Source organism: Loxodonta africana, chromosome 18 (assembly GCF_030014295.1).
Source record: "Loxodonta africana isolate mLoxAfr1 chromosome 18, mLoxAfr1.hap2, whole genome shotgun sequence".
Classification (NCBI taxonomy): domain Eukaryota; kingdom Metazoa; phylum Chordata; class Mammalia; order Proboscidea; family Elephantidae; genus Loxodonta; species Loxodonta africana.
The window spans coordinates 68,758,632-68,786,475 of NC_087359.1; the positions used below are offsets into that span (position 1 = coordinate 68,758,632).

Here is a 27,844-nt window from a genome sequence, read left to right on the forward strand (position 1 = left end):
TTCTTACATACAGCCACACCCCCAATCCTCACGCCACGGGACTTCTACCTGACTTCAGCACCAGTGGCTCAGTCACCAGCTTCCCATTAACGTATGTCTCGGCTCCTTCACAAGGCTCCAGTGTGACCACCACTGAGCAGAGAGAGACAGCAGAGGGAAAGATCAGACCACAGGCGAAGGTGGGCTACAGTCACAGACTCCCATCTGCAATTAGCCCCCGAGAAACATACATGCACTACCAGCCCCACCCCCAGTACCTGTCGGGGTGCCATGGCCCCTCTGCTGGCAGGCAGCACAGAAAGGAAGAGCAGAAGAAGGGTTAGAGCCCCAACTACAATTCCCAGAAGCCTTTAGAGTGGCTCCCTACTCACCCACCATCACCGTCCCCAGCAGCAGCTTGGAAAACCAGTAATTCTCAGAGGGCTTTATCCCTCATGTCCAACTGGTCAGCAGGCCTTGCCATTTCTGCCTTCCAGATATCCATTCCTTCCTTTCCAATAACATTATCCCTGACTAGACCTGGATTCCTTCAGCAGGCTCCTAGCCAATCTCTCTGTCTCCAGGCCACTTGCAAACAGCCACTTGGCTAATCTTGTCAAACCACAAGACGAAGTCAACCCAACCCAAACCTTTGCTAATTACTGAACCTGTCATTTGCTGGGGACACAAAGGTGCATGCCCTTGAGTAGTGGTGCCTGCTGTCATGGAACCTACTGCCATCAAGTTGATTCTGACTCATAGCGACCCTACAGGACAGAGCAGAATTGCCCCACAGGGTTTCCAAGGAGCGGCTGGTGGATTCGAATGGCCAACCCTTTGGTTAGCAGCTGAGCTCTTAACCACTGAGCCACCGGGCTTCTGCTGTCATGGAGGAACCCCTGTATCCCAAAGACCCAGACGCTGCAACTTCTCAGCTAAGGGACACTGAGCAAGTCATCTAACTGCTGTAAAAAAAAAACTGCTGTAAGCCTCTGTAAAATAGAATAATGAAATCTTCCTTTATAGAGTGGTTGAACGGTTCAAAGAAATAAACCATAAAATGATATGCAAGCTCTTGGAGGTCACTTTTCAGCCAAATAACAAATTAGCTCATAAAATAAACAATATCACAGTGAGTCCTGTGTTTAAAAAAAAAAAATCATCTATATGAGACCAAATGGTCAACACTGACCCTAAAGCATAGATGAGAAGGGGGGGAAGGGAACAGGGAAGCTGGATTAATGGAAATGGAATGACCAGAATGGAAATACGGAGAATGTTGACACGATGTGGAAAATGTAACCAGTGTCACTGAACATTGAACAATATGTATAGAAATTGTTAAATGAGAACCTAATTTGCTGTGTAAAGTTCCACCAAAAACTCAGTATTTATTTAAAAAGTGACACACAAAAGTGAGTTATTATCATTTATATTAAAAGTAATAAACACTGAAACCAGAATTAATTGTAACATAAAGCAGAATGTGGCACTTCTAAACTGTGGGAGTACAAAGAAAGCAGAGAAGAACTCAGCTTAGGGGCAGAGAACTGGAAATGATTACGTGAAACAATTACATGAGCCGACACTTGAAGGGAGGCTTGGATTTCAATGGGCAGAAATGTTGGAGAAGGGAAAGACAGAGACAGGTAAGGACATCACCATGTGTCCGGGGAACGGCAACAGAAAGTGGCTGTAATAGGTCTTCACCCCTACCCTTACTTTGTTATTTCCCACCATGCCCCAAAATGCATTCATTCATTCCACGTATATATTTAGTCCCTACTAGATGCCAGGCACTATCTTAACCAAAACCAAACCAAACCTGTTGCTGTTGAGTCGATTCCAACTCACAATGACCCTACAGGACAGAGTAGAACTGTCCCACAGAGTTTCCAAGGCTGAAATCTTTATGGAAGCAGACTGCCACATCTTTCTCCCATGATAAGCAGCTGGTAGGTTTGAACCGCTGACCTGTGAGTTAGCAGCCAAGTGCTTAGCCACTGTGCCACCAGGACTCCTGGCATTATTTTAGGTCCTGGAAATACAGTAGAGATAAAAAACAAAAATCCCTGCTCTGATAGAGCTTACGTCTGGCTGATAAGACAGACAGTAAACAATAAACAGATAATCTAAAGTCAAGCGGGGGCAGGTGTCATGACAGGAGGGGACATGAGGCCAGGTGAGGAGATGAATGCCCAGCCTGGCCAGAACAGCCTTCTTCGTGTCCACAAGTCCACAACAATCTGTACTGAGGCAGCGCCAGGTAGCGCTCACATCCTGTGTTTGAATCCAGTTCTGCCATTTTCTAGCTGTCTGGTCTTGGGCAAACGACCTAAGCTCCCTCGTCTGTAAGCCCGGCTCCCTCGTCTGTGGGCCCGGCTCCCTCGTCTGTGAGCCCGGCTCCCTCGTCTGTGGGCCCGGCTCCCTCGTCTGTGGGCCCGGCTCCCTTGTCTGTGGGCCCGGCTCCCTTGTCTGTGAGCTATGTGGAAAATGTGAAGGCACAAAGTAAAGGCTTAGTAATAACCATTCTTCTACTTCTAGACCCCTGCCCATGCTGTTGCCCTGCCTCTGGCCTATCTTTGGTAAAGTCTTAAATCTGCCTTAAGAACCAAAAAATTAACCGTCGCCATGGAGTCAGCTCCGACTCATGGTGACCTCATGTGCGTTGGAGTAGAACTGTGCTCCACAGAGTTGTCAATGGCTGATTTCTCCTAAGTAGGTTGCCAGGCCTTCCTTCCGAGCTGCCTCTGGATGGATTCGATCCTCATTTGGTCAGCAGCCAAGCAGGTTGTTTGCACCACCCAGGGACTCCACAAGAACAGAGGCCCCAAGCTGACTCAATCTTTACGGCCCCCACCTGTGAGGACAGAATCGCCAGCTGCTTTTACTGTGATATAACAGTTTCGCACGTGTCTGTCTCATCTCTCCAAACCCTATGGGCCCCTTGGGGGTCGGCTTGCTCCAGGGGCCTTGGAGGGCTCTGATATCTCCCCGAGCACAGGGCTCCAGGTAACTGTCCACCAGAAACTCCGCAATAACTCACTGGGCGAAACTGATTCAATAGCTTTCAGCCCACAATGCCAAAACGGTGTTGCCACCAGGGACTTGAACCAGGCCAGAATAACTATGTTTATCTGCGGACCCTGAATCAAACTGAAACCCAACAGGCATTATGTTAAACCTGAGCTGTAAGGCACCCAATAGTATTTTTCCTGACCATGCATGCCCATCTCCCTTTCCTCTCAAGATGTTAGCTTAGGCGCTTCCAGATTTCGGAGGCACAACACACAGGGTCTGTCGGATGGAGAGCTTGGTGTGTAAGGTGTCTTGCCTCCCTGGCCTCCCTTCCCAGCTCATTTACAGAGACCTCAACTTCATCTGGGCCTAAGTGGACTCAACAAATCATTCTTTTTTTTAAATGACTGGCCCAGAATAAAATGATCACCCCGAAATATGCCTGAGCCACGTGAGTATTGTCTTGACAGGTCAGACGGGCCACTACCTTGATCCTAAACCAGCTGCCAGTGAGTCGACTCCAACTCATGGTGACCCCGTGTGTGTTGGAGTAGAACTGTGCTTCACAGAGATTTTTGGTTTTGTTTTGTTTTGATCATTTATTTTGTTGTTGTTGAGAATATACACAGAAAAACACCAATTCAAGTTTCTACATGTACAATTCAGTGATGTTAATTACATTCTTCAAGTTGTGCAACCATTCTCGCCCTCCTTTTGCAAGTTATTCCCCCTGTTTTAACATAAACTCACTGCCCCTCAGGTTCATAACTAATCTTTCAAGCTGCTGTTGTCAATTTGGTCCCATATAGATAGTTCAAGGCAGATATTCTTTACTAGTCAAGCTAAACTATTGTCTGGTTTTATGAAGACTTTGGGGGAATTTTTTGGTTTAATCTTTAAGGTTTATAGATTATTTCAGGGCACTAGTTTCAGGGTTACATCCAGCCTCCATGACTCCAGAAGTTCTAGATTTCATGAGAATTTGAAATTCTGTTCTACATTTTCCCCCTCTTGATCGGGATTCTTCTATAGAATCTTTGATCAAAACGTTCAGTAATGGTAACCAGGCACCATCTATTTCTTCTGGTTTCATGGCAGAAGAGGCAGTTGTTCATGGAGGCAATTAGCCACACATTCCATCTCCTCCTCTTATTCCTGACTCTCCTTCATCGTCTGTTGCTCCAGGTGAATAGAGGCCAACTGTTGTGCCTTGGATGGCCACTTGCTGGCTTTTAAGACCCCAGGCACTACAGAACAAACTAGGAGGTATACAACAGAAGCACTAAACATGGTATTAGGCCAATTAACTGGGTTATCCATGAAACTATGACCCTAAACCGCCAAACCAAGGAACCAAATCCCAGGAGATGTTTGGTTATACATAAGCAGTCTCAGCAGCTACTTTTTTTTTTTTTTTGTCATTGTTGTAAGTGTATCTATCACACAGCTTTTTACAGGTGTACAACTTATTGACAGCAATTACATTAATCAGCCACGCAACCCTACTCTTAATCAATGCCATTTTTCCTTCACTATACACTAAAACTCAGTACTCCTTAAGCAGTAGCTACCCCCCTTTCTTTCCCCCTCCCTCCCACCCCTGGTAACCACTAATAAACTCCCATCTGTGAACATTTGTCTCCACAGCGTTTTCAATGGCTGATTATTTGGAAGTAGGTCACCAGGCGTTATTTCCGCTTTTACTCTGAGGACTTAGGGTTCCTAACAGCTTTTGTGCTCTGGCCATATAAGGGCTAAAAGTCTCTGAAAGTTTTGGAACCAGAGGGATACGTGGACCAAAACCTTTGCCACCATAGCTGGATAGAAGCACGTTCTCCATAGAGATAAATTCAGATATTCCACTGAAAGAAATACAGGTTTTCATAAAAAAATGACCAGGATACTATTCTAGGCTAAAGAAATCAAGGAGGAAAGTGGGAATTTCCTCTTCACCAAACTGCTGGTGCACCATATTGTTCTGCTTTTGCCTCAGGGACCCTCACCACTCTCTGACCACCCCAGTTGTCTGCACCCTCAGGGTGGGCTCAGATAGCTGGGCCCTTGGTATCCCCCTACTGCTTACCGATCAGCTAGAAGCCCTTCTCAAGGGCAAGGACACATCACCTCTTTACATGACCGCACCCCACAGTGCCCGGCCCAGGCCTCTGTGTTCAGTGTTGTGAGGTGGAACATGGGGCGTCTGGCCACTCCACTCTCACCCCCTCAGCCATTACCTTCTCCATCCACCTGAGGGATGCTCCGGAATAGGCAGTGTTGCTCCCGAATGAACTGCCCAGTCAACTTGATGTCCACGTCCACCTGGCCAACCCTGGGGAAGCAACACCAACATTTTCTGAGTGTATGTCAAGCATTTGCCAAGCCCTTCATGAACATGAGTTCATCCAACTCAGTGAGCCAAGCATCACTACTCCTACCTCACAGATAAGGAAACGGAGGCTCTAAAAGGTGAAATAACTTGCCTGAAGCCTCACAGCTGAGCAGTGATGAAGCTGGGATGTGAGCCCAGGTCTGCCTGACTCCAAAACCCGAGTTCCTAAGTCATCATGTTATACAACAAAAGGGGACTGTTTGGAGATTCCAGGTTACTCACGGAAGGGAACCTGGAGTGGGATGGGTGCTCTAGGCAGGTGGCCTTCCAACCATCCTGAGGGCTAACCACCCAGAGCACTCACTCTCTACCTGCAATGATCACCAAGGACAGCCAAACACCTGTGGTGGGAGAGAAAAGGCCCTCACTCCTTAACTTCAGGAGGTGACCTCAGAGGCATTGAGACCCAGGGATTCGTTAGCATCAGCCAGTGAAGCCACCTGCCCTTAGCTGTCACGTGGGCACTGCCCTTCATCAACATGGGGCCGGGGCCATGTTTCCCTTCTCTGTCCGTTGAGAGAGTCCCACCAAGGGATGCCAAGGCAACAGTGGCAGAAGCTAGGAATGAAGTGGTCTAAAAAGTTCCCCACCAATTCTTCTGCCCCAGTAAGTCAGAGGCTCTCCTCGCAATTACTGGATTGATTTGATCCCAGGAGCCATCTCACTCTAACCAAATGAGTGGGTGGAGGCTGGACAGCCACTGGGCAGGTGGGCAGGCTCAGCAACCTCCCAGGAAGCCCAGAGAGCAGGCAAGACTGTGGGGCAGCTTTCCAGAGGTCTGTGGCTCTCCAGTGAGGGCACAGAAAAGGGAGTCACCATTGTGGCTGTCCCTCTGTAACCAAACCCCAAAGGGAGAGGCCACCCCACAGGCCACTGAGCAAACACTACCTGGTGACGCCATCTTTGATGTGGTAGAGCAGACATTCCGACATCAGGGGGTCTTCATTTAGGTTCACCAGGTGGGGAGTCTGAGAGGGGAGACAGGTCATCAGGGGAAGGATCACAAGTCAGCCAGGGGGTGCCACCAAGCAGAAGGGAGGGAAGGAGATTCAGGAGACAGCCCTCCTGGTTCTAACATTGCTGGCCGCTCTCCCTTCCCCTCGCTCATTTCCCGCCCTCATTATCACCTCTGCCCTGAGGGACAGCTTTGGTTCTAACCTCTTACTTACACCCATTCTATCAACTAATCACCTTGGCCTGACCCGCGCTCTCCTCATACACAACGTGGCCTACTAAAAACACCCGCTCCCAAGTTAGCAACCTTTCCCCAGGCCACTCCTGGGAAAAGCGCCCCGACCCACCAGCCCCCCTGACTGGAAACCCTGGAATCCACTAAGGATTCCTCTTCTCTCCCTCTGTCCCCCAGGCTCCATCATTTCTTCCCTCCAAAATATATCCTGCATGTTCTGGAGAGTAAGGCAGGGGACTGGTATTTTTCACCTTTCACCAAACTTGAATTTCCTAGGTGTGTGTATGACTTCTATTATTTAAAAATAAGTGTCACTTCAATTTAGAATCAAAGAAACCCGTCTCACACTAGACTCCCCCCACTCCCCACAGCTACTGCCTTCCCCAGGCCTGCTTCACCTGTGCCCAGGTCACTGCAGCAGCTGCCTGGTGCTGTCCCTGCCAAGTCCACCCTACCCAAACCCTCCCTCACACCTGGCCGATCACCATACTGCTCCACACTGAAGACTCAGCTCATTTCTGTCCCCAAAACTATCCTTTCCTGACTTCTCTGCTTCTCCTGATATCCCCGCTCTCCACAGCATGTTACTCAGAGCAGCACACAAGCCTTCTTCCTGCTACAGCCCGCTCAGGCACTGACTGTCACATCTGTTCCCTCGGCCCCATCTGTCCGCCTTCTCTGCACCACCCAGCCTTAGGTGATGCCTGACTTCCTGCCATCTCCAGTCTCCCAGCTTCCTGCTCACACCACATCACAGCCATTTCATTGATTCTTGGCTCAGGTTTCTCCCACTGGCACCCATGCGCACCTGACTTGAGCCCTGCTTTGTATCCTGGCCTCCCAGAACCTCCACGTCGGGGCCAACGCCTTTCCCAGCCTCTCTCTCCTCCTCATCCTCCCACCCAGCGGACTGCGAGCGCTCACGTCAGAGGCAGACCTCCTGTATCCCCGACATAGATCTCTGCCCTGAACAGCCCCCCTCCTGGCTCCACCCCCACCCCCACCCCCACCTGTCAAAATCATTCATTTCCTTCGCGCCCTTCACAGTCTGTCTCAAATCCCGCTTCCTCCACGAAGCTTTCCTAAATCTTCCAACCGAACACAAGACCCCCTGCCTCCAATCTACAAGGATTTACTGCGCGCTTTTTTTTTTTTTTCTACATGCGAGTGAGCTGCTGGGCTGGACCCAGAGACGAGTCAAATCCAGGTGCTGCTGTGCCGTCAGTAAGAAAACCAGAGTCAACCTGAGGAGGTAAGAGTTGGCGCGGAAATGCTGCAACAAGTGAGAAGCTGTTGCTTCATAAAAGTGTTTCTGATCTTTCCACTCCCTCACATAGTTCATTTGCTCACTCATTCACTTGCTCTGGAGAGCTAAGTGTCACCTCTTCTGGGAGGCGTTCCCATGCAAAGGTGGACAAGGTGAAGAAGTATGAGCGCTCGGGGGGACCAGGAGAACTGTGTGGAAAACACAGCACCAGAGCTGGTCACTGGGGATAAGGAGAACGTGGACGTGCAGAAGAGCGAGCCGCGTGGAAGAAAGTATGGGCGCAGCATGGGGGCGGACAGCCCAGCGTGCAGAGGAAGAAGAGCCAGCAGTTGGGCCCAGTGTTTCTTTGGTCCCCTGCCCTGGGCAGTGAGCCTCAGGATGTAATGAACATCCATATGTCTGCCCCCACCCCGGCATCCCGTCAGGCCTCCTCCCCATACTTTGGTGTCAGGCCTGCTTGGGGAAAGCAGCACGGATGGGCACCGGAGCTGAAAGGGATCTACCCCTGGGGAGATAGGACATGATTTAGGGCAATGCTTTTCAATCTCTGCTCGGTCCCAAGACCCTTTGTTCCCATGAAACCTTACCTAGAAGACCAGTCTGTAAAGCAGATAAGAAGAGAGCCGCTCAGGCTGAGGCTGGGGGAGGGACCCAGAGTCTGCTCCTGCCTCGCCCTTGGCCTCTGAAAGGAAGCTCCCGAGCCAGGTTTGAAAATCTGATTTAAGAAGTCCTTTTTTTTTTTTAGGCCTGGTGGAGGGATCTCAGCAAGAAGGGTCTTTCCCTAAGGGTCTTTGCTCTCTTCAAGACAAATTGTAGCTTTTCCCTAGGACTCAATTCCCTATCCAGCAATTCCTGGATTGGAGCCACCCCCACCAAACCTGGTTCCTGTATAAGTGTAACACTTCTTCCTTCTAAAACGCCTTTTAAACTATTAGAACTATGTTCATCCTCACCACCTTGACAAAAATATAAGATTAAACTATTCTAGGACACCTTTTTCACCAACCAGACTGCAAAGATCAAAGAGTCTGATAACCTAGAATGTTGATGAGGGTGAGGGAAGGCCGTATGCTGCTCTTGGGAGTACAAACCGGCATGGTTGTAACCATTTAAATGGCTACCATTTGACCCAAAGTCTCCACTTCCAAGAATCTGTCGGACGGACTAGGCTCATTTATGACGCCATCCATTGTAGCACTGTTTACAGTAGCAAGTTGGAAACAACCTAAACGTTCATCAGTAGGAAGCTGATCAAATTATCCCTACGTCCATACAGCGGAATACCCTGCCACTGTCAAAAAGAATGGACACCTGTTCTACATGCCTATGTGCACGGAACCCCGATACATTGTTACATGAAAAAAGGAAATGTAGGCTATACAATCGCTACCAAAAAGGAAGGATGTCTGTGTGTGTGTGTGTCTGTCTGTCTGTGTGTACCTACACAGTGAAACCTGCGAGAGCCAGAACTCGACGGGACCACCTTGTTTTCCGCCTTTGACAGGGTACAGTCTTAACACTTTTCTACCACTCGTTTTAGTAGGAAACATTTGAGTTTCCCTTCTCTGACAGGTTTCTGCCTGTATTACACAGGTTCCAGCTTTCTCAGGTTCCGCTGTATAATTACACGTAACACGTGCCTGTACACGACAAGACTCTCCCTAGAACACAGCAACCTCTGAGAACAGAGGCCACCTCTGGGAAGGAAGCCTGGGGGTGGGAAGGAAGGAGGCTTACTTTGCACAGTACACACCTTTTAGCACTATTTGAATGTTCTCTCTGGTGTGCGTTATGTTTTCAAAAAGAATTATTAAAAATAAAACAGCAACTCCCTCCCTTTGGTCTCTGGGCTTTAGCAGGTGGCACCTCTTGTGCAGACCAAGTCCTCCCGGAAGATGCTCCCACGCCACCGGTTTTCCCACCCTCTTCTGCCTTTTCTCCAACCCTCCAAGCATGGTGGAAACGCTTCAGGTGCCAGGCACCCCAGGGGCTTGAAGTCACGCTGACAGTCATTGGTAGCCCCTCTTTCTCCCCTAGATCTGGCTGGGGCCAGGAAGGTCTGGCTCCCTCAGAAGAACCCCAAAGCCCTGCAACCCAGCTTTAGGCCAGGCCCCTCACACCAAGCCTGCTACTCTCAACCATCCACCCACAGCTTTCTTGCTGCACCTCTGCCATCGTAAAGTGAGCTCCCCTCTCCTCTTTTCAGATCCCTGTTCAATGATCCCTGCTTGCTCAGTTGACCAGGCGGACCTGACCTGACAAAATACAGAGCCAGGCAGCTCTGCCAGGCAGCCCCCAGTGATGTCGTCTGCGCCAGAGCACGGTGGATCTGACTGAGGGCCTGATCCTGCTCTGCTCTGTACCATGGACCAGACAGGCTTGGCTGGTTCTCTTGTGGGGCTGGAAGCTCCTGCTCTGCTCACGTGGCTTCCACACCATCCATCCATCCGGATGCACCGCTACAGCTGTGCCAGCTGTCTAAGCCTGCGTCCATTTTGGTTGGTCAGGCCCTGGGCCATGCTGGTGGTTCAATAGTTTTAATTGAGCCTGGTCACGCCTGTCCTGCTTCCTTCCTTCCTCTCAGCCAAGGTTTACTGAACACATGCTACATGGCAGGCTGGCGTGCCCCGCCCAGCTCCGAGGACTGCCTATGTACCCCATGTTTGCTTAGTCGGGGATCTCCCTGCTCCTCACGACCCCCGCAAATCCAATTCATCTTTCAGGCTCCACTTTCCAAGCCACCTTCTCCAGGAAACTCCTCTCCAAATACCTGTAGGCCACACTTCCGCTTCCATGTTTAAACCCCTCGCTGCGTTTAAAATCACCATCCTACAGTTTGGTGCCTGCTCCTCCTCTATTGCCTTTATAAGTCTTATCTTCCCAAGTTATCCTTCAAAAAAAATTGTCTTTAGCTTTCTTTTTTAAGTAGGTAATACATGCGCAAGGTACAAAGTCCCAATGAGACAAAAGACTATACGGTAAGTCTCTTCCCCATCCTGGGGTGGTGCAAACAGTTAACATGCTCAACTGCTAACCCAAAGACTGGAGGTTCAAGTCTACCCAGAGGCACCTTGGAAGAAAGACTTGGCAATATACTTCTAATAAATGAGCCACTGAAAACCCTATGGAGCACAGTTGTACTCTGACACACATGGGGTCACCATGAGTTGGAATCCACTCAATGTCAACTGCTTAACTGGTTCTCCTCTCCAAAAATAACCACTATAACCAGTTTCTTACGAACCCTTCCAGAAATCAATTCTATACACGAATTAACATACATACACGTGTAAGGTGATGTTTGTAAAAACTATTCTAAGCAGCTCTTGAAATCCCCCTAAGGGGAGGGACCCTGCCATCCTTGTAGAGTCCCTGGCCCCAGGCATTTCACTTGCGCTCACTTTCTGGCTGACGCACATGCAAGGAGCTGGCAGGCAGGGGTGGTTGGACAATACAGAGAGGAGGCAGTAGAGAAGGGAACAGAGATGATAGACAATTCAGAGACCTCGGGGCAGAGAGACCAGGGTTAGAGCCCACCACCCTGCCACCTCCTCAACCCTCTAAAAGGATCCAGAGAGCTCCTACCTCACGCAACCCCTCACTCACCTTTTTTGGAGAGAAGACACCTACGGTTCCCCCATCCTCCCGCATGGCCACCCCCATCTCAGCCAGCAAGGCTTCTCTGTGGGAGAAGGAGAGGCAAATGTTGGTCTAGCATCATGACCCCCAGCCTCCTTCCCTCAAGGGAGCTCGACTTTCCCTTCCCACCCCACTCCTAGGCCTCAGCTGTTGGCCCCAACCCCTCACACCTCTCCATCCTCAGGGCTTCCGTCTTGCGTAGCTTCTCCTCCCAGGTCTCATTCAGCTCAGCTATAATCTTCTCTGTCTCCTGGGGGCACAAGGACGGGCAGGAATCAGGACAGTCTGGGACACGTATCTACCAAAGGGGCCACATTACTCCTGAGATTCCTTCTTTCTCTGCAATCCCTGGCTTTGAAGAAATAAACTTTCAGGAGCCCCCAGATCCACACGGCCTTGCCAACTCCAGCTTCCTACCTGGAGCCGCTCCATGGCCTCCTCAGGCCCAATCTGGGGCTCAGCATTGGGGGAGAACGATGGCTCCAGCTCCCCATTGTGTGCAGGGGGAGAGGAGGGTGAAGCTGGGGCAGGGGGAGTCAATACGGCTGGCAGAACACCTCCAGGACTTCCTTCTTCCACCTTCAGGCCTGGGAGGGAGAGAGAGGTAAAAGAGCAAGACTAAGGAAACAGAAAGCTGATGAGAGACACAGTGAGGGCCAGGCGCTTCACAGAGGCCAAGTATGTGCAGGGCCTCAGAAGACATCTGGTCAACCTCACACCAAGTGGGAACTCATCCCACTGTTGTTGGGCACCATCAAGTTGATAGACTCATGGCAACCCTACAGGATAAAGTAGAACTGCTCCATAGGGTTTCCTAGGCTGTAATCTTCACAGGAGCAGACCACCAGGTCTTTTCTCCCACAGAACAGCTGTTGGGTTCAAACCACTGACCATTCGGTTAGCAGCCGAGTGCTTAACCATTGCGTCACAGGGGCTCCTTTCTCCTACGGCCGTTGCTGTTGTTGTTGTTAGGTGCCGTCAAATCAGTTCCGACTCACAGCGACTCTATGTACAACAGAACAAAACACTGCCCAGTCCTACACCGGCCTGACAATCGTTGGTATGTTTGAGCCCATTGTTGCAGCTACTGTGTCAATCCATCTCATCAAGGGTCTTCTTTTTTGCTGACTCTCTACTTTACCAGCATGCTGCCCTTCTCCAGGAACTGGTCCCTCCTGATAACATGTCCAAAGTATGTGAGACAAGTCTCAATATCCTCGCTTCTAAGGAGCACTGTGGCTGTATGTCTTCCAAGACAGATTTGTTCAATCTGTAAAGCATCTCATAACATGGATGCATCCGGAGGACACTACGCTGAATGAAATAAGTCAATCACAGAAAGACACATGTTGTAGGAGACCAAGACAGATTTGTTCATTCTTCCGGTAGTCCATGGTATAATCAATATTCTTCACCAACACTGTAATTCAAATGCATCAATTTTTCCATCTTCCTTATTCATTGTCCAGCTTTTACACATAGATGAGGTGATTAAAAACACCATGGCTTGGGTCAGACACAAAAAGTGACATCTTTGCTTTCTAACATTTTAAAGAAGTCTTTTGCAGCAGATTTGCCCAGTGCAATACATCATTTGATTTCTTGGCTGCTGCTTTCATGGGCTTTGACTGTAGATCCAGGTAAATGAAATCCTTAACAACTTCAATCCTTTCTCCACTTATTGGTCCACTTGTGAGGATTTTTTTTCTCTTTATGTTGAGGTGCAATCCATACTGGAGATTATATGGTCTTTGATCTTCATCAGTAAGTGCTTCAAGTTCTCTTTATTTTCAGCAAGCAAGATTATGTCATCTGCATATCACAGGTTGTTAGTGAGTTTTCCTCCAATCCTGATCCCACATTATTCTTTACACAGTCCAGCTTCTCAGATTATTTGCTCAGCATACAGACTGAGTAAGTATGGTGAAAGGATACAATCCTGATGCACAAATGGGCATCCAGTCTCTGTTTGCACCCCTCCAGGGATGGAGAGCTCATTTTTGAGCAAACCAGTTCCTTTCACTGAGTTGAAATCTGCCTCGTGTTTCTACTTCAGCCCCAAGGAATGAAAGACACTATACTGGTTTTTTCTCTGCATGACAACCCTTCAAATGTTGGAAGCCAGACATCATGTCTATCTTATCCTTGTCTTGTGAAGAATTAACACCCTTATTCCCTGTCCTGTTGCCCACATGATTCCATGCCCCTCAGCACCTTGACTGCTCTCAACAGGATAGACCCCAAGACTGAATGAAGAGCATACTGGACCTGGCCAAGACTGCTTATACATCTTCTTATATGGAAGCTGCTTTGTACTAGTGAGACTAAGCATTACGTTTTAACACTATTTTATTGTTGACTTTTGTTACGCTTACGATCAACCAAGGAGCCCTGGTGGTGCAGTGGTTAAGAGATGGGCTGCTAACCAAAACATCAGCAGATCAAATCCGTCAGCCGCTCCTTGGAAACCCTATGGGGCAGCTCTACTTTGTCCTATAGGGTCGCTACAAGTCAGAATCGACAACAACAGATTTATGATCAACTAAAACCCTAATGTTTCTACAAGAACTTCTGCCAAGACAGTTGCCCCCACCAGCCTATTCTTTATGATTTTTTTTTTTTTGAACCATAAATGAAAAACTTGACGTTGATTTCTGCTTCTGTCATTTTATTAATTTCAGCAGTCTTTCAAGGTCCCTCTGAATCTTGACTCTCCACGGACAATCAGTCTCTCCCAGCTTTGTAACATCTAAAGATGTGAGAAGTCCCGTCCATGTCATCCACATCACTGCCATGTAAAGGGCTGCATAATGAGTGACCCCTCCCTGGCCCCAGGACTGGGCAAAGGCAAGTGAGGCGGGATACTGGTGAGCTGCCCCTCTCCTGGAACCCCTACCTCCCAGGGCGGAAGCTGAGAGCCCCTGAGCCATCAGCAGTTCCCGCAGCCGGGCCACCTCTTCCTGCAGCTCTCGGATCAGCCGGGCATTCGGGTCCTCGTTGATGATGGCATTGCAGCGAATCTGCTTTGTGCGGTCGGCATACCTGGGGTGAGAAGGGAGGAGCAAGGTGGGTGAGGCCCACAGGGGAACCCTTGGTCTGTGACCTATTTCCCTCTCTCCCTCCCAGGTCTCGAGATATTGGGGCAGGGTGGGCTCCACCCCATCTCATATGCAGGGCCCAGGGTAGCTGGCCTCTAAGTTCCCAGTGCTTTTCATACACTGCCCACCCCAGCCAGAGTCTGAAGCCCTACCTGAGGGTGCTAAGGGTCTCCTCGTAGTTGATGTCAGCGGGGCTCAGGGCTGCAATCATTGCTGTCCGGGAGTTCCCACCTATTAAGGGAGAGGAGAGAAAGGCTTTAGCACCGTTAGTTCCTAAGAAAAGTCAGACCGGATCATGGGGTCAAGTGAGCCTCAGTGCCCAGGGAGGGGTCTGACAAGATCCCAGTCTGAGGTCAGATCACTAGTTCCTAAGAAAAGTTAGACTGGATCACGGGGCAAGTGAGCCTCAGTGCCCAGGCAGGGGTCTGACAAGATCCCAGTCTGAGGCCGGATCACTAGTTCCTATAAAAAGTTAGACTGGATCACGGGGTCAAGTGAGTCTTAGTGCCCAGGTAGGGGTCTGACAAGATCCCTGTCTGAGATCGGATGAAGCTAAGAGCTGTAGAGCTAACCATGAAATCTGGGGGTCACAGGGAGGGGAATGGGGTCAGGGACACATAAGAGAAGGGTGGGGATTCACAGAGCAGTGGGGGAGGTGAAGTCAGCAGTGGGTGTGGGTCAGGGAGTCACAGGCAGCCACAAGGCCCTTGGCTGGGCAGAGGGGGCATGGCCTTGATCTCAGCTTCGGGAAGTCTTTGATGGATGTTCCCTGGAGCAGCGGTCAGGGGGACAACTGAGGAATCTGGGATTCTAGGGTGGCAAAGGGATTTTTCAGATAAACAAAAAGGAGTTCGTGGGATGGCAGCAGGTCAGCAGAGAGAGAGGAGGGGGTCCTCACCCAAATTCTCCTTGAGCAGCCAAGTGAGCACAGAGTCCCTGTAAGGGATAAAATCCGACTTCCGCTTCTTTGATTGCTGGGGATGGAAGGGGGAGGGGGGTCAGGGTGGGCCACCCCCCTTGCCCCCTTGCCCCCTTCCCCAGAGCCCCTTCTCTCCCCAACCCCCAGGCCTTACCATATCTGCAAGGGCCGAGATCACCTTCCCTAGAGTTGTCAGGGACTTATTGATGTTGGCGCCTTCCTGGAAAGGAATGAGGAACGTAAAGAATGAGACCCTCCTCTCCTAGCTGAGTCCACTTCTCCAGCCTCCTCTCTCATCCAGTCCCAGGTCATGGAAGACCTCGTGCACAGCCCCAGCGCTTCTGCACTAGGCCCCCTCACCTTCAGGCGCATGCCCCGGGCCCCCGAGGAGTCAGCCCGCTCGCTCCCAGCAAGGTCCACCAAACTGATCTTACTAACCTGGGGGTCAGAGGAAAGAGGCAGGAGGTGACTGGGCTTGGCAGGGGATGGGGCAGGGAAATCAGGGGAATATCCAGCAGGAATGTGGGTAACTGGCAAGGGAGAAAAGTCAAAAGGGGGTGAGGGAAAGGGGCAGGATGAAAGGATACACAACGCAAGAGTGAGAAGCTGGATACTCATCCCTCTGTTGACTTATTCATTTACAAATGTTTATATGCCTGTTAAACGTCTGGAAAAGAGACACGGTGGGATCCAAGCCCTGCCCTGAGAAGTTTAATAAGAAGAAGAAACCAGCAAACAAGATTGCTGCACACAGGTCTGGTGGGGGAAGGACAGGGAGCTGTAGAAGCCCAGAGGAGGCAGCCGACCCAGCATGAGCAGGGAGGGAGGCATCCAGGCCTTCCCATCACATCATCATCCCTGTTGCCAGGTGGCGGTGGGAGATGGGAAGTGGGCTCTCACCTTCTCTGAGTCCAGCCCAGTGAGCTGGTCATGGCAGCGCTGCGTGAAAACAATGGTGAAGACAGCATGGGAACGGCTGCTGGTCTCGTTCATGTTGGTGGCAGCCACAGTCCTGGGGAGGAGAAGGATGGGTCAGTGGGGTCCTACCTCCCCTTCTCCCAGCCCTGGCCCCCTTTCCCTCCACTCTGTCACCCTGCCTCACCGCGCCTTATTGCCACAGTCCATGAGGTCTGCAATGTCTGCATAGGAGGTCACAGCCAATTTAGAGAGGTCCTGCACATAGGGGCCCAGGATGGGGTGCTCCCGGACCCGCAGAGAGCCCCGACTCTTGGGGTTCAAGAGGTCTCGTACCCGTTCACAATAAATCTCCATATAGCTCACCTGAGAGAGAAGCAAGTAAGTAGCAAAGCTGCAACAACCCTGACAATGACACTGACTCTGATCTCCATCGGACACGATACAGGTAATTGTAGCTAACACATACTGAGCACTTACTATGCACCAGGCACAGTACTAAGCATCTTGCATTGGCTAGCTCATTTGATTCTCCGAACGAACAACCCTAGGAGGTGGATCCAGTCATTATCTCCATTTTACAAATAAAACACATTCAGGCACTAAGAGATTAAATCACTTGCCCAAAGCCACAGTCAGTAACTGGCAGGGCCAGGACTGGATCCCAGGCTGTCTGACTCCAGAGACTATCCTCGGTCTTACTCAGTTCTCCTACCTTCCTGCCCAGGAAAAGCCCACCCTTCCCATCCCCACTCCCACCCTTCCCATCCCCACTCCCACCCCCACCAAAACCTGGGCTTACCTCCACAGAATAGGATAGCTGAGCACTCTGGTTCTCACTAATGCGGGAAAAGAGGTCCTCACAGAGCTGGGAGAGCACAGAGACACACCACTGTAGCTCCTATTTATGGCACACCTACAGTGCCCAGTACCGGGCCAAGCCCTGTCCCATGGGACTGTGTTTAACCCTTACCCCAAACCTCTGAAGGAGGGGTCACTGTCATTTTACAGATGGGAAGGCTGAACCTCGGAGAGGTTTCACACTTGCCCCGGTCACAAGATAGCATTCAGTAAACCAGAATGCAAACCTATATGCTGCACAACCAGAGACAATTATGGTAAACTTGAGCTACTCAAGATTGGCTTTCTCTACAGTCAACACCTTGCCTACAGAATACAAGCCTCTAGGGGAACTAAGCCCACGAACAATTACACGGCAAGGTCAAACAGTAGTAAGTGGTAGAGCCAGGGTTCAAGTCCAAGACTCTGGCTTCAACGCCTTGGCTCTTCTCACAGAATCTCGCTGTCTTGGGAGGGGTGGGAGAAGACCCCCTCCCCAAAGTGCCCTGGCTGTCCAGGTTATAGCCAAGTCCTCCATCACATCCCCTATCACAAACAGCCTCAGACAACCAGGTCTCTGCTCTGTAATCCTTAGATCCTGTCTTTGCTCTCCCAGAGAGCAGCTGCTGATGGCCCTGCCCTGGACGCCCTGCCAGGTCCGAGGTGTGTACCTGGGGCACAATGCCCTGCTGCCCAGGTTCCTGCCGCCCCATCATGGTGTAGGATTTCCCAGCCCCGGTCTGCCCGTAGGCAAAGATGCACACGTTGTAGCCTTCAAAGGCGTGGAGCAGCATCTCTTCTCCAATGTCCCGATACACCTGTTGCTGAGATGCAAACTGGGGGTCCTCGGCCTGTGTGAAAGGAAGGCAGAGAACCACAGCAGAGAGCTCTGGATGACTGTGTCCTTAGTTTCTAGGTCCCAAGTGTCCTGCCTTCATCATCAATGACTGCCCAAAGGTCCTGCCGCCCTCCATCATCATGTCCTAATCATTCCTGAAAATTCTACCCAACTCCCTGCCAGACCTAACTATCCCAAGGGCTTCTGTTTCCCCAATCTTTGTCCCAATCACAATCTAAGGGTCCTAACCACCCACCCCCACCCAGGGATCCTGGCTTTCCCAACCACCTCCCTGGAGGTCCATTTCCTAGCAATGCCCCTTCCCAGGATACAAATCCCCTATCCCTCATTGTTTAGCTCCTTCTCCAGTCCAAAGACCTCACCGAGGTGTGTGACCAGTAGGAGTAGTCAAAGGTGAAGCTTTTGGGGGCATCCTTGCTCTGTTTAGGATTGATGATGGCTGAGGAGCAGGAGAAAATGAAGAAAGGAAGGCCAAAGTCAGGTGCTCCCAACCTCTGCCCATGCCCCACAACCCTGGAATCCAGGCACCCCCCTCCCCACCTCTGTGCTAGTTCATCTCTCCCCTTTAATACACCCCACCCCCTCCAGTCACCAAAGCTAATTTTGGCTTTCTAGGGCCCACCCCCACTGAGCTGCCTCTCTGGATTGGGCAATGGAGGGCTCCAGGCCAACAGTTCCCCTCAGAAAGGCCAGACTGCCCCAGCCCCGCCCTTACAACTAGCACCTGCTCTATGCCCAACACGGCTCTCCCCTTGGTCCGGCCTGGTGTGACCGGCCTGTGTGGTGGACCCAAGCTTCCCCACCGTGCCCAGCCAGACCCCTGGGACTCACTCACAGGTGGTGTTGCCCTGCATGGTGACCACACACTTGGCATCATGGCTGGTCTCACGGGCATTGAAGGGCCGAACCCTCACTGCCACTTTCACTGAGGCGCCAGCCATGGCTCCAGATACTCCCACCCTCCTCAGCTAGAGGACAGAGAAGGAAGAGGTGGTTAGAGCCCCTCGGCAGCCCAGACATTGCCTCCTAACCTCTCCCAGGAACCAGGCTCCCCATCCTCCTTGTCCAGCTACCCAGTTTTTCAAGGACCCAGTTCCTATTCCCCTGGCCTTTCTCCCAAATGTCATTCTCCTGAGGGAATCCCAAAGATGTTCCTGCCTCTCTCCCCAGCCATATCCCAGCTCACAGGGACCTGGGCCTTCACCCCAGAGTTACCTGGCGTCCTGGCCGCAGATCAGGGGGGCTGTATCAGTTCTGGCTGCTACCGGCCCTCGTAGGGGGAGCCCCATCCTACTTTTGGGGCCTGGCCACGCCAGCTGTGGCTGTGGGGGAAGCCCTGGTTGTGGGGGAAGACTGGTTAGAAGGTACCTGTGGCTCCAGAGGTCTGGGGGTAGCATTAAAAAAGGTTAAGAATGGCTGCCCCTCTGAAGTGGCCCAATGCAATGTGAATCCAAGGGCAGAGACGATGATATTTTTATTCCTTGTCAGTCACAAGCATACTGAACATTCAGATAGAGAAGAGAGAGAGAGGCTGGACAGAGGGGCAATTCAGAGAGAGGGACACATGGCCAGAAACAATGAGGGTGGTGGGAATGGGGGTGAGGAGGGGCAGAAAGCCACAAACACCGAGAAAATGAGGGACATGAGAAAGAAGACAAGATTGAGATGATGCTGTGAAAGAAAAAACGGGAAAAGGGAAGGAAGAAGAGACACAAAGGACACCAAACAGCGACGTTAAACAGGCAGAAAGGGAGCTTTGGGGCAAAAGCGCAAATCAGAAGTACAGGAGACAGATGAGAGGAGAAAACCCCAACTACGGAACTTGCCCTAAATTCCCCACAGGACCCGCAAGGAAGAAGGAGAAACCAGCTCCCACTTAGGGCCCACACACTCCACTCATCAGGGAGGGAGAACTGAGGGGCAAAGTCCGAGGGCTGGAAGTACAGCCCAGGACTGGGATCCACAAGGCCTGCCTTGTGGGCCCCAAACCCCTTGCCCAACCCCCAGCACTTCCTCCCCAGGATCGAGGACAATGAGCAGGGTAGGGTGGGGTCATCCTGTATCCATCCCTACCAACGCCCAGGGCTCCTGCTGGGGGACCCAGAATACCTGTGACTTTATGGGAGAGGAGGCCCTGGAGGACTCCCCGAAAGGGGAGAGAATGGAAAGAAAACAGGCAGACCCAGCCCCAGCCTAGGGCTAGTGCTATGGCGTCCGCTGCCATGGGGAAGGTGCCAGTCTGGAGCCCAGGAATGTGGGTGATCCGGGTGCCCACACCCTGGGAGGAGAGCCTGAGCAGCCCACGCCCACGGACAAAAGGGTGGAGGACTGTGAGGCGCGTTCAGGGATGCCCCGGCCCCTTCCGTAGCCCCAAAAGACCCCCTGTCATGCTGGCTCTCACCTCACCAGCCTTCCTGGGCAGGGCATGGGAGGGACGAAGGGGCTGGTCAGTCTCAGGACAGGAAGCCAGCGGCTGAGATCACAGAGGCTGTCTCAGGAAATACAACCCTGACCCCCAGACCCTGAGAAGGGGCATTGGTGGGGACAAGCAACGGTAGCGCCGTTGCAGGCTAACGGGTCAGGGAATAGGGCGGCAAGGCCGGTGAACAGCGGGAAAGGAACGGGGGTAGGGTCAGGGGTCGGTCGGTGCAGCGTAAAAGCACAGTGGGACACGGAGAGGAGCCCGCGGCCGGGCTGGGGCCGGCCGACCCGAAAGGGGCCCCGGACACCTGTACGCTGCCCACCCGGCCGCTCCCAGGCAGGCCTCGGCCCGGCCTCTCGGGGCGGCCATGAAGACCCCGTCCTGCTGTCCAGCCAACCGACGGCCGCCCCGGGCCTGGCACCTCTCTCCGCCTCCGCGGGACAAATAGCACATGATCCCGGCTCTCGCGCCCAGCCGGCCCCCGCCGGCCGCGGCGCCCGGGGACCCCGGCTCCCCACCCCTCAGCCCGACACATTCCTCGGCGGGCGGGCACCTCTCCCTCCCCTCCCCCCAGGCTCTCACCTCGTCGCGGCGGGGCTCCCGGAGCGGCTCGGCAGGGCGCGAGGGGACGAACTTTCCGGTCAGCGTGGGACGCCAGCCGGGGAGGTCCGGGGCCGGCTCGGGGCTGCCCCTGCCCCTCGCCGGGTCCCCGGGCGGCGGGCGGCGGACCTGCGCCCCGGGCGGCGGCACAGCAGCAGCAGCGGCGGCGCCAGCGGCCGGCGCCCGCCCGGGCAGCGCGAGCTGGGGCGGGAGCGAGGGGCGGGGGGCCGGCGGGCGCGCGCGCGGGCGGAGGACGCGCGCCGTCCCGAGAAGGGCCGGGAGGGGTAGGGAGCGACCCGGCCTGCTCTCGTTAAAGGGGCGATGCTGCCAGGACCGCGGGACCCACCGCATGGGGGCGAGGGAACCCAGCTGCGGAGGCAGAAGGGCAAGCAAGACGCCGAAGCTGGCGAGGGTCGCCAGCGCCTGAGGAGCGGGGAAAGGTGGGGGCGGACCCTGGAGGGGACCCGGACCCCTGACCCGCGCACAGGGGGCGGAGCCTCAACCGGGCCCCGCCCAGGAGGCGGCTCAGCCCAGGCCCCGCCCCCAGCGCGAGACGCCGGCCGGCTCCTCCCTCGGTTCTCGTCGTCGCCTGTCTCCTTCCCTCCGGGCCTATCGTTCTAGAATTCGCCGCGCAGCTGCCTCAGGTGCTGTGGCCAAGAGCAGTCGGCGGCAGTGCCACGCCCCCGGCGCCCTGTCCTCGCCTGCCCCTCAAGCTCGGCTGTCCCCCCAGGTCGCGGTCTTCGCCTCAGACAGAAGCAAACCCCTCAGGCCTGGGTGCCGCCTCAGGCCAGGGCTGTGCGCTCAGGCCCCAGCCACCCCTCAACCCAACCTAGTCCCTTCAGTCATGGGTCGCCCACCGCAGGCAGGATTGCCTCCCCAGACCCCCAGTTATGCCCCCAGGCTTGGCTGTCCCCCCTACAAGGCTCTGGCCGCACCTCCAGCCCATCTGCTGGGGCACAAGCTCCCCCCTCAGGCCCGGCCCCTCCTTTCAGGGCAGGGCTACCTCATGCCCCCAGACTCAGACCAACTCCCCAGCCCCAGCGTGGACCCCCAGGTCTTCATCCACCCTCACAGGCTCGGTTGCCCTTCAAGACCTTGCCTACCTCCTAGCCTCGTACTGCCCATTACATCTCCATCACCCATTTAGGACCAATTACCCGAGGTCTGGATGCCCCTCAGTTCCCAACTGGACCGTGAGTGTTGCTCACCCTCTTCTGGCCCAGGACATCCCATTTAGGCCCCACCTGCCCTATAAGCCCAGCTCTAACTATCCCTATCTGTCAGCCAGCCCTAAATATTCCTCTCTCCATTTTTTACCTCACCTAACTGCCTTCTCACCCCATGCCTAGTTGCCCTTGAATATACTTGTTCACCTCTGAGAGTTTCCACCTGGCCTTTTCTGTCCTTTATGCTGCCTAAATTCACTTTCCTAATTCATCTGGTATTCTTAACTGTCTTTTCTGCACACCACAGCTAGCTCTCACGTGATCATTGGCTGCCCCTAATTCTGGATCTGTGCAACTGACTCCTCTGTTCACCTTTACCCATCAACATTGCCAACTGCCCTTTCCTTCCCTGTCACCAATTGACCACTCTGTGGACACTTAAATTTCACTAACCACTTATACCCAATTTATTTATCAATGTTCAGTTCTGCCAATTTTCTAACTGCCCCTAACCACCAATTCTGTACCAACTACCCTCAAATGCCCCTACCCCATGCAGTCTCCACCTGTTGTCCTTTTTCATTTTATCATCCCATATTGCCAGTTCAGTCACTGAACTTCCAACTGTAAATTTCACTTACTATATACATTTAGCTTCAGAAAATTTACTTTCCTATGCTCACCATCTTCAATCTGTATGTTCAACTAATATACCCGGTCCAACACTAAAACTAACCTTTTATGCTGTTTCTCCTTTTTTGGGACCCATATACCCTCTTCCCAATTTCTAAATCTGCTACTGGTTTACCCCCTGAGCTATTAGATGAGTGAATGATTCATTTTCTGTTATCCTCCCAAAGCCAAGAAGGAAACTTGGTCCAGCCATCCAGCCCAGTCCAGTCATGCAGGTACAGGAAGATGGAGACAACTTCATTCCCTTTGCCAAGTGAGTCCTCCCCGCCCAATAGGGAGGACAGAGACAAAATGGAGGGAGGATTGCATGCCTTAGTTCTGTCCTGAGAGGAGTAGGAAACAAGAATCAGGAAACTCAATGCCTGGTCTCAGGGGATTGATGATTCCTTAATTTATTCACCATATCATTTTTAAACACTGCAACTAGTAAGACAGGGCCTGCTCTCATACAGCTTACGCTCTAGAGAGAGGAGACAGACTGTGTAAACAAATGTAATTTCAACTAGTGATAAGTACTATGAATAAAACAGGATTATAATGGGAAATACAGTGTTTTGGGGGACACAAGATTAGATAAGGTGATTGTGGAAGACTTCTGGGGAGGTGAGTTTGAATTGAGACTTAAAAAATAAGAAGGAGCTAGTCATGGTAAGAAACAGGAGCAAGAAAAAGGAATCCCCATTGCCGCTGAATCTATTCTGACTTATAGTAGCACATGAAAGTCTTAAGAAGGAAACAAGCTTAGTAAGTTCTAGAAACAGGAAGCAGTGACTGACAGTGATCAAGGGAAAAGTAGAGAGTATAGTCAGAGAAGTAGGCAGAGGCCAGATCCTACAGAGCCTTATAGGCCATCAAAAAGAGTTTGGATTTTATTCTAAGGACAGTGGGAGTCACTGGAAGCTTTCAAGCAAGAGAGTGATATGATCACACTTTTTTTTTTGGCATCTTTTTTATTAAGTAAATTTCAAATAAATACAAAAGTAGAAAAAATGATGAACCCAACATACCCTTTTCACTCAGATTTATTAAGTATTATACGGATAATCTTTTCATCTATACACTACTGTATACTATTCACTGCTGCCCAGGTTATTTGTGAAGTAAATTTCGAACCTGATATTATTTCATGTGATCATGTATTAAAAGATTTTACTCAACGCTCTATGTAGAACTGATAGTTGGAGGATGGAAATGGAAACAGGGAGAGACGAGGGTTATTGTAACAGTCCAGGCACGGGGTAATGGCCTAGAGTAGGGTGGTGGGAGTGGAAATGGGGAGAAGTGGTCAAATCGGAGTATATTTTAGATGTGGAACAGGACTTGCTGCTGGATTGGATGGGGGAGGTAAGGGAAAGTGAGGCATACAAGGTATTTGGGCCTAGAAATGGGGTGCCTTTCAGTGAGATGGAGAATGTTGGGGAGGAGATGTTGAGTGGGCAGTTGAACCGGCAAGTCTGGAGCCTTGGGAAGGAGCCAGGGCTGGAAAGAGTGATCTGGAGTTATCAGCACATTGGTGGTATTTAGTCATGGAAAGGAGTGAGGTCACCTAAGGAAAGATGGAGATAGAAAAGATAAAGGGCTTCAGGCCTAAGCCCTAGGACTCTCCACTTCTGGAGATCAGAAGGGCACTCATCATTCAATCTGGAGGCTTTGGACATGAACAGCACTGTTCTCAAACAGCTCTGCACACCCCTCCCTGTCTATAAGGATATTCGTTCTTCTGAGATAAGGGAGACAAACAGGAGTAAACAGAGGATCCTTGCATTGACCAAAAGGAACCCTGTCTGTCACACCACCCGAGTAGCCAAGCAACCCCACTTGCTAAATATGAGATGTTCTCTGGCTGTGGGGCTTAGAAGCTTGAGATTCAGTGAGATCTGACTTTCCAACAATTGCCAGTCTCCACCCTCACCCCAGCTCCAATCTCCTTTTAAATCCGAGGCCTCACTACCTTGCTCAACTGAAGTGGCTAAGGCAGGGAGCTTGGTGAGCTATATGGTCCCATGGAAAGACAGGGCCCTTGAATCCTTGGTGTGAGCAGATGCTGGAAGAGCCAGACCTAAGCCTACCTTGTCCTCACCTCAGGCGTTCCAGGGTGGTCAGCCGATCTCCACCCCCCAGCTTGCCTTCCCAGAACCTCAGAATGACACCTCAGCGTTACGGAGACATCTTCTGGGAGAAGCTTAGTCAAAGGACCAGGTGAGTAGTGAGGGAGAAAATGGGAACTCACTGGAGGTGGGGAGCTGAGGCTGTACAATTTTAAATTACCATAAAGCCATGCAGCAATAAGCCCTATCTCGGGGTTTTTTTTTAGGGGTAATTGCCTCATTGGCTGATGGATATTATAGCTCCTAATGCCTGAAAGGTGGTTGGGAGAGGTCATTAGAGAAGTAATATGGGTCGGGGTATCCTCCCTGGAAGGGGTCCTGGTGGCGCAGTGGTAAAAGCAGTCAGTTGCTAACCAAAAAGTTGGTGGTTTGAACTCACCAGCCGCTCAGCAGGAGAAAGATGTAGCAGTATGCTTTATGTAAGATTTACAGCCTTGGAAACCCTATAGGGTCACTATGAGTCAGAATCGACTCCACAACAATTGCTTTAGTTTGGGTATGGGTATCCTACCTGTGGAGCCCTGGTGGTGCAGTGGTTAAGAGCTCAGCTGTTAACCAAAAGGTCAGCAGTTCAAATCCCCCAGGTGATCCTTAGAAACCCTGTGGGGCAGTTCTACTCTGTCCTGTAGGGTCGCTATGAGTAAGGAAGAACTCGACGGCAACGGGGTTTGGTTTGTATTGTCCCTGCACTAGCCCACTTTTTGTGTTTCACAGCCCCATCTGGATGGAGGAACAGTACATTCCACCCATGCTGGTAGGACAAACTCTCTGTCCTTCTACAATTCTCTGTTAAAAATACACCCGTAGCCATCCTGTCCCCAGCTCTCCCTATTACCCCTTCCCTCTGGTGTCCCCAACCAGAGCACTGACCAGGCCATCCTTTGTGTGAGTCAGTCATCATGTTTTCTAGATTATAGCCATGGGCTTTCCAAAACCCGATTCCCTACGTCAGTCCAAGCTCTCCTGTGAGATCCATTCTTCTCCTTAGCTGCTTTTCTCCATTCTCTGGTACAGAGAGCCACTGGTCGCTCCCAGGCTGGCCTGTGTGCTCCTGGGGGGCTCCCACCCCCAGAGATGCTTTGCAGAAGAAAGAGAAGGAAGCCACGTTTGGCAGGGGTGCAGCAGGGACCTGTGGGCATCCCAGCCCGGGTAAGAGCTGTCACTTATCACCTGGAGGATCTAAGGAGGCGCCAAAGAATCATTGATGAGTAAGGAGGAGAGATGTCTGGACTCTGGGAGCCAAGCAGGGTCTGAGGGGAGGATGGTTTGAGCCAAGGACCCTGTTGAGAGCTTTCAGGGAATTGGAGATGGAGGATTGGCCATGGGCTTGGTGTGACTGAGGCAGAATTTCCATAATGTGGAAAGGAGGTGGGAGCTGGGGGATAGAGGGTGAGCCACAGGATCAAGTGGAAACCGGCTAATTGAAAACAGGAAAGTACACCATAGAACTGGAGGTTAGTGGGGAATAGGGGTCACCTCTGGGTCCTAGGACCAAAAATACTTCATTATAAGGAGTGCAGAAAGTTGGAATAGAGATTTAGAGATCAGATGACAACACCCCTGGGTCCCAGCGGGAAGTATTTCTGGCAGAATGGTGAAGAATGGAGACGCAGGGAGTCCAGGCCCCTCTCCTAAGTCTAAAGTCTCCACAGACTGAAGAAGGCCCAGTGGGGCAGCTCTGGGGCAACCTCTGAGCCCCTGGTGCTTGGTGGAGAGGGCCCAAGATTTTCCCACACCACTGGATACCCTGATCTGGAAGAGGAGCAGCCCACAGACCATTTCCTCACTCCTGGCAGGGCCCAGGTATGGCTGGAGATGAACTCAGCGGCATGGTGGAGGGTGGTGTGGATCCCTGATCTCGCATGGAAAAACAGGGGAGATCTGTCTAGGGTTTGAGAGGAAGAAAATAAAGTAGGTAAGAGCCAGAGACTTGAAGGTACCTGGGTTTGGGGATTACGAAATCCAGAGACAGATCTACGTTTCCAGAATTCCTTTTCAATTTCTCTCATCGTTACAGCTGCTTTGGTCTCCCTGGAGTCCTCTGGGCCAGGAGGAGTCTTGCCTCTCCCGGGGCCCTAGCTTCCTAGCCTCCTACAGCACTGTCACAGCCAGTAGGAGGCCCCTGTATGGTCCCTGGCGGATGGAATTTGAGTCTGAGGAGTAAAAACATCCACGCCCAAAGGTGACACTGCGGCCTCCTGGACAGCGGACTAGTTCCCCCATTTCTGGCATCCGGGCCTTTTCCAGCTTCTTTTGCCATCCTTGGAGCTAGGCATTAAGGTGCCCCCGGCCTCCCGTTTCAACCCGCCCGCCTTACAGGAGCCCAGGGCTCCCTCCAGGCCCCGCTCCTGGCGCCGTGCGCTCTTTTCTCCCTTCTGTTATTAAAGCAAGCAGCTTCAGCACCGATGTGTCTTTCTCTCTGGGAAGGAGGGACGGAAGGCTAACGGGGAAGGGCTCCTTTCCCCTCCCCGGGGACCCAGCTAAAGCGAAGCCGGGCTGGGTCCCCGAAATTCAAGAAGAAAAGCGGGAGTCACTCTAACGTTCCCCGCCCAGCCCCGCGGCTTCCAGCACCTGACGGCCGCCCCCGCCCCGCTCGCCCCGACCCGAGTCCCGTCCGCCGGCGGGGCTTCCGCCTCCGGGACCCCGAATGCCGCCCCCAGCACGCCTGTCCCCCGCTGGCTCAGGGACCTGGGAGCCGAGGCCCGAGCCCCACACGCGCTGACCCCGCTTCCCGCCCGACCCC

At 52.1% G+C, this 27,844-nt stretch overlaps 2 protein-coding genes across 6 annotated transcripts in view; one reads left to right on the forward strand and one right to left on the reverse strand.

Annotated features, from left to right (window-relative positions):
• KIF1C (kinesin family member 1C) overlaps positions 1–21,233 on the reverse strand; it is a 30,554-nt gene extending 9,321 nt beyond the window's left edge. Inside the window, exons 1-20 of one of the 5 annotated variants that reach the window (XM_064271637.1) lie at positions 21,117–21,233; positions 20,514–20,585; positions 19,328–19,448; positions 18,948–19,080; positions 18,475–18,551; positions 17,925–18,104; positions 17,216–17,281; positions 16,601–16,779; positions 16,399–16,510; positions 15,859–15,936; positions 15,653–15,718; positions 15,478–15,553; positions 14,732–14,810; positions 14,378–14,523; positions 11,899–12,068; positions 11,652–11,731; positions 11,449–11,524; positions 6,275–6,354; positions 5,232–5,326; positions 49–132 (exon numbers count right to left, since the gene is read on the reverse strand). In XM_064271637.1, coding sequence (XP_064127707.1) covers positions 49–132; positions 5,232–5,326; positions 6,275–6,354; positions 11,449–11,524; positions 11,652–11,731; positions 11,899–12,068; positions 14,378–14,523; positions 14,732–14,810; positions 15,478–15,553; positions 15,653–15,718; positions 15,859–15,936; positions 16,399–16,510; positions 16,601–16,779; positions 17,216–17,281; positions 17,925–18,104; positions 18,475–18,551; positions 18,948–19,053 — 1,750 coding nt within the window. In that variant the 5' untranslated portion in view covers positions 19,054–19,080; positions 19,328–19,448; positions 20,514–20,585; positions 21,117–21,233. Of the gene's footprint in view, positions 1–48; positions 133–5,231; positions 5,327–6,274; positions 6,355–11,448; positions 11,525–11,651; positions 11,732–11,898; positions 12,069–14,377; positions 14,524–14,731; positions 14,811–15,477; positions 15,554–15,652; positions 15,719–15,858; positions 15,937–16,398; positions 16,511–16,600; positions 16,780–17,215; positions 17,282–17,924; positions 18,105–18,474; positions 18,552–18,943; positions 19,081–19,327; positions 19,449–20,513; positions 20,586–21,116 lie in introns of those variants that run through there. The other 4 variants (XM_064271638.1, XM_064271640.1, XM_064271639.1 and 1 more) reach the window with 4 other exon arrangements.
• A 382-nt stretch (positions 21,234–21,615) lies between these two features.
• Positions 21,616–27,646, forward strand: INCA1 (inhibitor of CDK, cyclin A1 interacting protein 1). The gene is made up of 7 exons (XM_064271642.1): positions 21,616–21,778; positions 23,161–23,246; positions 25,079–25,192; positions 25,816–25,855; positions 26,116–26,309; positions 26,754–26,904; positions 27,119–27,646. Exons 2-7 carry the CDS (start codon positions 23,203–23,205, stop codon positions 27,263–27,265), a joined length of 690 nt encoding a protein of 229 aa, XP_064127712.1. The 5' UTR covers positions 21,616–21,778; positions 23,161–23,202; the 3' UTR covers positions 27,266–27,646.
• The last annotated feature ends 198 nt before the right edge of the window (positions 27,647–27,844 follow it).